The sequence below is a fragment of the Nycticebus coucang genome, chromosome 22, assembly GCF_027406575.1.
Source record: "Nycticebus coucang isolate mNycCou1 chromosome 22, mNycCou1.pri, whole genome shotgun sequence".
Classification (NCBI taxonomy): domain Eukaryota; kingdom Metazoa; phylum Chordata; class Mammalia; order Primates; family Lorisidae; genus Nycticebus; species Nycticebus coucang.
Genome location: NC_069801.1, coordinates 48830219 through 48840848, shown reverse-complemented (window position 1 = coordinate 48840848; position 10630 = coordinate 48830219). Strand labels below are relative to the sequence as shown.

Genomic DNA, 10630 nt, shown 5'->3' with positions numbered 1-10630 from the left:
TCCTGGTGTCCTAAATCCATCTAGGTCAGTTTTGCAAGAGGCCTTAAGTTTTCTTTACTCGGAGCTTGCATCAGTTGGTTGCATTATCTCTGTAAGTGGAAGTATTGCAGTTGCAAGGCAAATAAGGTCCTGAGCTGCTTTTCCAGTAGGAAAGGGCATGCTTCCAAGGCACCAGACCGTGCACCACAGGTTTTCCAGATTTCCTTGGAGACCCGAGCAGGAACCTAACAATTAAATTCAGTTGTCCAGTCTATTTTATTTGTGGAGGGAGAATCCAAGGCCAACGGGACAACCTTTGTTGCCAGAGGCTAACCTCACCAATCAATAATTTATATTTGAATATTAAGAGCAGCAGTTCTTGGTGGGAGGGGCTAGACTGGGAGGCGGACACGGCCAGCAACGGTTTTCTCGAACCTTTCCCCCGCCCCCACTCCCTTGGTCCTTCTTTTCCTGTTTATTTCCGGGACCTGGACTTCCAGAATCGGGTGAGAGCAACTCGCGCTCGAGACCAACTCCTGTACCCTTCTACGTGATCTGCACCTTTAAACTCGCTCCATCCCAAACCGGACTCCGGAGGCACCACCCACATCCGTCTAACATCACTTCCTTCAGAGTTTGGAAAAAAAAATTTTTTTCTGGGAACGCGAGGGGTTGGTTTGAGCCGCGCTTGGGGAGCGGTGCGCACCTCCTGGACTCCGGCCCTGTGTCCGCTCAGCGCAGTGGCCCGGCGCGCCTACTACCATGGAGCTGCAGCCGCGACTCGGGGCCACCTGTTTGCTGGGCTTCAGTTTCCTGCTCCTCGTCATCTCTTCTGATGGACATAGTGGGCTTGGAAAGGGTCAGACCGTGTTCTTACCTTAATCTTTACTCTTCCTGGGCCCCAGCCCAGTATAAACCCTTGTCTTTCCCTAACACCGTCCCCGTCCTGTTCTATCTCTTGGGCCACTCCAGATTTCCTTGTGTCTTCCCTAGTCGCTTCTGGATTTTGAAGATTTCTTGGGTGCAGGGGCAGTACTGGGTCTGGGGAATGTGAAAAGGGGGAAGTCGTACTTGAGTCCTCTTTAAATTATTGCGTTGGGAGAAGGAATGGCCTGTAAATTAGGAAAAACATGTTTGAGAGCGCAGCACAGTGCCCAACATGTGGTAGGTCTTCAGGAACGGTCACATGCCCTCCTGGGAGAAATGGGGCCGTGGAAGTTCAGCATATGCAGAGACTCCTGCCCTGGGTCTGAAGGTTCCTCTCCTCTCTTCCTTGAAGAGCTAGGGTACTGCTCCCTCCTGCTTCTGGAGGAGTGTCTGGTGCATAAGAAATGGCCAGATGAAGGCTCTGCTATTAGAGGGTCTCCAGCAATTGTCCTTGTTGTGGTTCAGCCACTGTGTCTTAAGAAACTGAAGTTTTTTGAGGAGTGACCAGTGATTATGAATGGAGGTTAGAATGAGTGACTCCTTACTCCATCCATTGCCTTCATCTTCATTTTAACTGTTAACACCTTTCTCCTCGCCAGCTCTTTCATAGTTGAAAGTTGGATTTATTGTCTGTGAATTCAGAGTATTGGAGATGTAGCGTGGATCCCAACCTTTTGTTTTTTCTTTCTTACTTGCCTTACTATATAGAATGATTCTGCTGTAGTCCTGCTGGGCTTTTTTTTTTTTTCCCTCTTATCCTCCCTATTTGCATCTTTGAGATTGGATAGGCATTCAGGGTGCCTGAATACAATCCTTCATTCAGTAAATAATTTTGATAACTTATATTTCAGGCACTGTCCTAGGCTCTAGGGTTATAGCTATGAACAGGATAGACAAGGTCCCTGCTCTCATGGAGTTTATAGTCAAGTCAGAGACACAAAGTAAACTCAAGAACAAATTAATAAACATGGCAGTTTTGGGTGGCGCTTGTGGCTCAGTGAGTAGGGTGCTGGCCTCATATACCAAGGGTGGCAAGTTCGAACCCAGCCCCGGCCAAAGTGCAACAAAAAATAGCCGGGCGTTGTGGCGGGTGCCTGTAGTCCCAGCTACTTGGGAGGCTGAGGCAAGAGAATTGCCTAAGCCCAAGAGCTGGAGGTTGCTGTGAGCTGTAACGCCACGGCACTCTACTGAGGGTGACAAAGTGAGACTTTGTCTCTAAAAAAAAAAAAAAAAACAGGCAGTTTCAGTAAAGGGTAGGTACTGGGAAGAAAATGACTGTGTTGGGGGCGGCGCCTGTGGCTCAGTCGGTAGGGCGCCGGCCCCATATACGGAGGGTGATGGGTTCAAACCCAGCCCCGGCCAAACTGCAACCAAAAAATAGCCGGGCGTTGTGGCGGGCGCCTGTGGTCCCAGCTACTCGGGAGGCTGAGGCAAGAGAATCGCTTACGCCCAGGAGTTGGAGGTTGCTGTGAGCTGTGTGAGGCCACGGCACTCTACGGAGGGCCATGAAGTGAGACTCTGTCTCTACAAAGAAAAAAAAAAAAAAGAAAATGACTGTGTTGGAATAAGAAATAGGCTGGGAAGGATGAGGGAGCTGGCATCACTTGGGTTAGGAAGGTCAAGAAAAACTTATTTGAGAAGGTGATATATGGATTTCCATCTCAGTGGTGAAATTGCATGATGAATCTTACTGGGTCTGAATGTTTTTTAATTATTGTAATTAATTTTTTTTTTTTTTTAGAGATGAGGTCCTACTATGTTGCCTAGGCTGGTGTTGAACTCCTGGCCTCAGGCAGTCCTCCTGTCTTGGCCTCTCAAAGTGTTAGAATTACAGGCCTAAACCACCATGCCCTGCCTAGAATGTTTTTAATACTGACAATACCATTGTAAAACTGACTACTATGTACTTAAGAGTAAAATTGTAAGTGCTGAGGGAAATAGAAGGGTGTAGTGTTAGGAATATTGGTTTAGATCTGAGTTTTAATTTGTTATGCCACTGACCAGTTCAGTAGCTTGGGGCAAGTTTCTTAACTTCTGGAAGCCCCAGTTCCTCATCTGCAAAATAGGCATAATAATACTATGTAACTACTTCAAACACTCCACAAATAATTTATTACAGTTAGGTGTTACATGTTATATATAGGCATTATCTTGGAGTCAGATATTTATTATCTTTACTCCTTGTTAGACATTAAGTTCTGTGTGGTTTTTCTACTTACCATTGCTGTGTAATAAACCACCCCCAAATCTTGTGGCATAAAGAAATCACTTTATTTTGCTCACAATTCTGTGGGTCAGGAATGTGAACAAGGCACAGTTGGAAGGCTTATTCTATCCTACCTGGGGCCTCAGCTCTGCTAGTTACTATTCCATGTGATATTTCTTCAGGGGCTACTGTGGGCATCTTCATAGTAGGGCAGCTAGATTCCAAGAGTGAGCGGCATAAGAAATCAGGTGGAAATGCATGGCATTTTTGTCATCTAGCCTTACAAGTTACATAGCATCATTTGCACTGAACTATGTCGGGGCAGGTTCAAGAGGAAGGACATTTAACACCCTAACCCCTAATGGAAGGTATGCTGAGGTCACATTGCTGTAAGAAAAGTATGTCTGCCACAGGATCCAGGATTGTTTCTATCATGTTCATAAACAGGAATATTTGTTGAAAGAAGAAATGAATGATAAACATGATCATTGTGAGTTGTGATTGCTATCCTTTTTCAGCCTAAAGTCTGGTGAAATATCAAGACAAATGAGCAGGCAATTACAGGACAGCCTGATACATATTTTGAGCAGAGGAATACCAGGTAACTGTAGGAACATGTTTTAAAAGGCAGTTTAGGGCAGGGGAGCTGGGTTGTGAGGATTCGATGTATAAACAAAAGATACTTAATATTGTGTCACACACTTAGAAAGTATTTAGTAAATGTTAACTGATGTTATTTCCTCTCATGACAAAATATTTTATTAGCCAGGCATAATGGCTCACACCTGTAATCCCGGCACTTTGGGAGGTTGAGGCGGACAGATCATCTGAGCTCACAAGTTACAGACCAGCCTGAGCTAGAGCAACACTCCATTTCTAAAATAGTGACAGGTTCCTGTAGTCCCAGCTACTAGGGAGGCTGAGGCAGGAGAATCACTTGTGTCCAAGAGTTGGACTGTGACCTATGACGCCATAGAACTCTACCAGGTGTGAAAAAGTTAGACTCTGTGTCAAAAAAAAAAAAAATTAAAAAAAAGAAAATGTTTAATTATTTCTGAAAGGGAATTAGTATTTCAAACTTTTTTTTTTTTTTTTTGTAGGGACAGAGTTTCACTTTATCGCCCTTGGTAGAGTGCCATGGCATCAGACAGCTCACAGCAACCTCCAGCTCCTGGGCTTAAGCGATTCTCTTGCCTCAGCCTCCCGAGTAGCTGGGACTACAGGCACCCGCCACAACACCCGGCTATTTTTTGGTTGCAGTTTGGCTGGGGCCGGGTTTGAACCCGCCACCCTCGGTATATGGGGCCGGCGCTTTACCGACTGAGCCACAGGCGCCGCCCAGTATTTCAAACTTTTTTTTTGTAGAGACAGAGCCTCACTTTATCCCCCTTGGTAGAGTGCCGTGGTGTCACACAGCTCCAAATCCTGGGCTTAGGCGATTCTCTTGCCTCAGCCTCCCGAGTAGCTGGGACTACCGGTGCCTGCCACAAGGCCCAGCTGTTTTTTTGTTGCAGTTTGGCCGGGGCCAGGTTTGAACCCACCACCCTTGGTATATGGGGCTGGCACCTACTCCCTGAGCCACAGGCGCCACCCAATATTTCAAACTTTTATATATCTCTTGTATATATCCCCACCCACGTACCTCCCAGAAAAGTGCTACCCAAGGCAGTGATTCGTAAAGATCTTGATGAGAGGGATTTCTTCTCAGATGATAAGTAGCTTTGGCTCTTTCCAGAAGATGGCCTGGGGGTTCGCAAAGACAAGAGACTGAATGATCCCCACTGGTTTTATTAAAAAGTGGAAAAACAGTGGTATGGAGTGAACACCGTATAGAAATTAGGCGGCCTGTGTTTTAATCCTGGTCAGGCCATTTAGCCGGCTCTGGTCCTCCGTAGTGACCATTTATTAAATTAGAGAGTTGGCTTAGAAATGGTTCCTAACAGTCCTTATAACTCTAATATTCTAGAGTTCTAAACTCATTTCATTGTTCCCCATGGGCTAAAAATTTGGACATCACCTACGGGAAGAGGTGTAACGAACAACATTTACTGTACCTTTACTATCTTCCAGGTGCCGTTCTGTGCATTTTTCATGTATTGACTGGTTTAATCCTCATAAATAACCCTATGAGATGGATAATATTTTTATCATTATCTCCATTTCACAGATGACGAACCTGACATAAAGCACAGGAGTCACACAGCCATCAAGGAAGTAGACTCGCTGGAGTACAAATCCCAGAGCCAGTCCCCTTAACCGCTACACTCTTTTGGCCTCTCAGTGCAGAAACTCCTCTGAAGAGGTTAAAGAGAAACTAGAAAGCTGTCAGTAGGGGCAGTTCATGTGCTCTCCTGCCCGAACTAGAAATGGATGACAATGTCAAGTTTCTGGAGTAAAAATCTGGCACTAACATGTATAAAGCGTTTACCTTCTACACAGTGTCCTGTTCACAAAACAGTCCTATAGAAGGGATAATTTTTTTTTTTGTTGTTCATGTGAAAGATGAAACAAATAGGTTACAGTATTTGCATTTGTTAGGTAGACTCCTTCTTGTAGTTGTGTCCCGCACCCAAGAGGTGTGCCATATACCCTTACATTGTGCCCACTAAGTGGGAGCACACCAATCCCCTGCCTCCGTTCCCTACCCCCTGCAGCTTGAATTGAGTTTCTCTCTTACCTGGGCATGTGTTAGATTGTCTACTGGCTTTGCGTTAGTACTGAGTACATTGAATACTTGCTTTTCTATTCTTGTGATACTTGACTAAAGAGAATGTGTTTCAACTCCATCCAGGTTAAGACAAAAGATGTAAAGTCTCCATCTATTTTATGGCTGAATAGTATTCCGTGGTATACATATACCACAGTCTGTTAATCCATTCCTGAATTGATGGGCATTTAGATTGTTTCCACACCTTGGTGATTGTAAATCGAGCTGCAGTAAACAATCTAGTGCAAATGTCTTTATGATTGAATGATTTTTTTTTCTTCTGGGTAGATGCCTGGTAATGGGGTTGTGGGATCAAATGGGAGGTCTGAGTTCTTCGAGGATTCTCCATACTTCTTTTCAAAGAGGTTGTGTTAGTTTGCAGTCCTGCTAGCATCTGCAACTTTGGGACTTTGTGATATGGGCTATTCTCCCTGGTGTTAGGTGTTATCTCAGGGTGGTTTTGATTTGCACTGCTATGGTGTTTAGGGATGATGAGCATTTTTTCATGTTAGCCATTCTTCTGTCTTCCTCGGAGAAAGTTCTGTTCATGTCTAGGATGGATAATTTTTGTTAGGCATATTTTGCATTTATGAAATTGGAATCCTGAACAGATCTGCTTGACTGTGACAAAGATTATTTAGCCATTATGTTATTCTACTTCTCAGATACAGCATTCCCTATTTCAGAGTTTTGGTTGTCTGCTCTGCCATTTGACCTTTGGTTACTTAAGTTTCGTGAGCTGGGGGTGGGGGGTGGGGTAGATGATACTTCTTTGATGTCCTTACCTTTCGCTCATTGAAGCAATTTTCAGATGACAGTCTTGGATATTCTGATATAAATTCTGTGTTTAAAAATGGCTGCTTTTTCTTTTTTTTGAAAAAGTTTTTAGGGAAAGAGCTGCTGACGTAGGAGACTTTAGTTTACTTTGCAGATAACTGGCATAAATTAAGTGGCTGTGCAGGTGACTCTTTAGGAAACTAGACGGTCTTCAGATTTCCAAGTTGCCTGGGTATGAGCAGGTGCGGTGCTGGAGGGGGTCAGTGGTAAAAACCGTACCTTTTAAAGTTCTTTTTAAAAGGGAGACAAAAGAACCCAAGTTTCCAGACTTCAGAGTTCTCATTCTGATTTGGTAAAGCTGCATTTATTCATTTAATCTTTGCTAGAGAGGCAGTAAAAGGTAGTGATCCTAGAACTGAACTACCTAGATGCCAGCTCCAGCTCGGCCACTTAGTAGCGATGTAACCTTGGGAAAGCTGTTTAACTTCAGTATCTTATCTATGAAAAGGTGATAATTAGAGTTTCTACCTTCCAAGGTTATTGTGAGGATTAACTAAGCTAATACATCTAAAAGTATTCTAAAAAGTGCCTGGCACATAATGTCATATAAGTGTTGGTCATTTTTGATATTTTTATCATCATAATATTATTGTTTAATTATGTCACAAAGTAAGCACTCAAATGATGGCGATGATTGTTATTATTATGAAAAATCCCAGGATACTTTAAAAATGAATTATCAAAGAAATTTTGTATATGCAGTGGGCTGTATCATATTACACCTCAAGGCTTACTCTTAGAATGCTATAGCGGATCAGCTCAGAAATTGTTTCTCTCCTGTAGAAACATCCTGCGCTCTACCTGTTCATCTCTCTCCTCCCTACAGATCTGGCAACTACTGTCTTTTTACTATTTCCATAATTTTGCCGTTTCCAAAATGTCATATAATTGGAATTACATAGTTTGTAGCCTTTTCAGATCAGTTTCTTCCACGTAGCAATATACATTTAAGGTTCTTCCATGCCTTTTTGTGGCTTGATTGCTCATTCCCTTTTATCACAGACTATCTATTCACTTTGTATTTCAACAGTTATATTTTTAATTTCTAGAAGTTCTATTTGGTATCTTCACAGATTTGCCCATTTCTTTTGTATATTGCATGCCTATGTTTGTGATTTCATGTATTTTTTCTTTAAATATTTCATACATAGTTATTTTTCCGTTCTGTGGCAGATAGCTCCAATGTATGAAATCCTCGGGGTCTAAATTTGTTGCTTCTGCTTAATGTGTGGTGACTTGTCTTCTTATATTTTTGGTGATGTAGGAGTGTGAGCTCATAATGGTTGTTCTTCACCTCCAGCTACTAGCCTGGAGGCCTAAAGTGGGCAATGCTTTCCTCCAGAAAAGTTTGGTATTTGATTGACGTGGAAGCCAGTGGGTATTACTGGCCTGGAATCACATTAGTCACTTTTGAGGGTTGAGTTAATATGGGAGTGTCAGGTTTGTTCCATTTTGCCACATCACAATGGACATTTGCTTCCAAGGCGGCCTTACCTTTTGCTTGTTGCTGTTTCTCATCTGAGTTTTTAACTTATTTAGTGTTTATGGAGGGATTTCTGTTATTACTGTGAGTCTAGTGAGTACATTCCTAAGATCTGTCTTATCTAAGATTCCATTGTTTTGAGGTACATAATATCCATTTTAGACTGTATAGTTGGGGATCTCACCAAAACAGGATTCAGTTGCCCAAGTGTAGGGTTTTTCTTTTTTTGTTTGTTTGTTTTGAGACAGTCTCACTACTGTCATCCTTGGTAGAGTGTTATGGCATCACAGCTCACAGGAACTTCAAACTCTTGGACTTAAGCGATTCTCTTGCTTCAGCCTCCCAAGTAGGTAGGACTATAGGAGCCTGCTACAATACCCAGCTATTTTTTGGTTGCAGTTGTCATTGTTGATTTTAGCTGGCCGAACCCACCAGCCTCGGTGTATGTGGCCGATGCCCTACCCACTGCCACAAGTGTAGGTATTGACAGAATGATGCTGATTATATTAAACACCTTTCAGTTCTCCTGGGCATCCTCCTAATTTTACTCTCAGTCATTCACTCTTCAGGATCAAACTTTGAGCCCTGGGCAAATGACACATTTTCTCTTGGCCAGCAGCCTGTGCGATTGGGAATGAAAAGTGATGGTTAGTTTGGATACTGCTGCCTCTGTGTGCTAATCTGGATGACCTTTTGTTTCCCTGTGGTAGCACTGATGAAAATCGGATTTGAATTTATTTCTGGGAAAGAAAGGTCTGCAAGACAGATGTAGTAATGGAAAAGACACAGGATTGATGTTTAAATCTCATCTTGGCCACTTAGCAGTTATGTGACCTGGTGCAGATTATGTAACTTCTCTGAGCCTCAGAAGTCTCAACTGTAAAGGACAAAAGCTGGCTTGGCGCCTGTAGCACAGTGGTTATGGCACCAGCCATATACACTGAGGCTGGCAGGTTCAAACCTGGCCCGGCCAGCTAAACACAATGGGGGAAAAAAAAAAGAATAACAAAGTTCCTACTCATTGATCCTTTATAGTATGCTAAGTTATTTATTTTTTTTTTTTTAGAGACAGAGTCTCACTCTGTTGTCCTCCATAGAGTGATGTGGCATCACAGCTCACAGCAACCTCCAGCTCTTGGGCTTAGGCGAGTCTCTTGCCTTAGCCTCCCAAGGAGCTGGGACTACAGGCACCCGCCATAATGCCTGGTTATTTTTTTGTTGCAGTTTGGCCAGGGCCGGGTTTGAACCCGTCACCCTTGGTTATGGGGCCAGCGCCCTACCCACTGAGCCATAGGTACCACCCAGTATGCTTAGTTTTTTGCCTATATTTCTTATTCAGTATTCAGTAACCTTGTAAGATATAATTATTGTGCTTATTTTAGTGATGAGGAAACTGAAGTGTAGAGAGGTTAAGTAAAATTAAGTTATTATTAAGACCAAATAAAATATTTAGTCATTTATTTTTAGAGATGTGGTGGGGGTCTCTCATTATTATTGTCCACGCTGATCTCAAACTCCTGAGCTCATGTGATCCTGTGTCCTCAACCTCCTGAGTATCAGGGATTACAGGCGCATGCCACCATGGCTGGCATGTTAGGACCAAATTTAAATGAGATAAACATGTGGTATACTGGTTACATATAAAGTGATCAATTGCAACCAGCATTGTTATGATTATTAACACATTTTGGATCTAAAATTAAGTCTTTTATGTAATATAGCCTAAATAAGATTCATTTCTAATATTTTATGGAGTACTTACTATGGCCATGTATACTTGATTTCATAGATGAAGAAATTGGAGGCCTGGCCCAGTGGCTCATGCCTGTCATCCTAATACTGGGAGGCTGAGGCAGGTGGATTTCTTGAGTTCAGGAGTTTGAGAGCAGCCTGACCAAGAGTGAAATCGCATCTCTACTAAAAACAGAAAAATTAGTCAGGCGTAGAGGTGCACATCTGTAGTCCTAGGTACTGGGGAGGCTGAGGCAAGAAGATTGTTCAAATCCTAGAGTTTGAGGTTGCTGTGAGCTATGACACCACGGCATTCTACCCAGGGTGACCGAATGAGACTTTGTCTCAAAAAAAAAAAGAAAGAAAGAAAGAAAGAAATTGGAACTCAGAAAGCTTACTTCACTCATAAAAATTCATATATTTAATAAGAAGTAGAGTCATGGACCTACGTCTTTCTGAATTTCAAGCCGTATTACTGTATCACCTTCAACTAGTTGTGATTTCCTTTTTATGTTTACTCTGTGAACACTTCTTATTCTTATAGTATTATTGGTGTATTCTGTGATAGTTTACAAAGCATTTTACATCATTATTTAATTTACTCTCCTTAAAACTATGAATTTGGGTAGTGTTATCACCATTTTTCTGGTGTGAAAACCAAGGCTTGAGGACTAGGACTGTCTGTAGCCCCATATATCTAAAGAAGAGTGGAGCTGGGACTTGAACATCTCTTGAAAGAAGAAAACCTTTAAAAAAATTT

The 10630-nt window shown here is 42.6% G+C and overlaps 1 protein-coding gene across 1 annotated transcript in view; it reads left to right on the top strand.

Moving 5' to 3' along the window:
- Positions 1-4: 4 nt before the first annotated feature.
- Positions 5-10630, top strand: part of TXNDC12 (thioredoxin domain containing 12) — a 29570-nt gene continuing 18944 nt past the window's right edge. The window contains exon 1 of the mRNA XM_053576483.1: positions 5-838. Coding sequence (XP_053432458.1) covers positions 742-838 — 97 coding nt within the window. The 5' untranslated portion in view covers positions 5-741. The remainder of the gene's footprint in view (positions 839-10630) is intronic.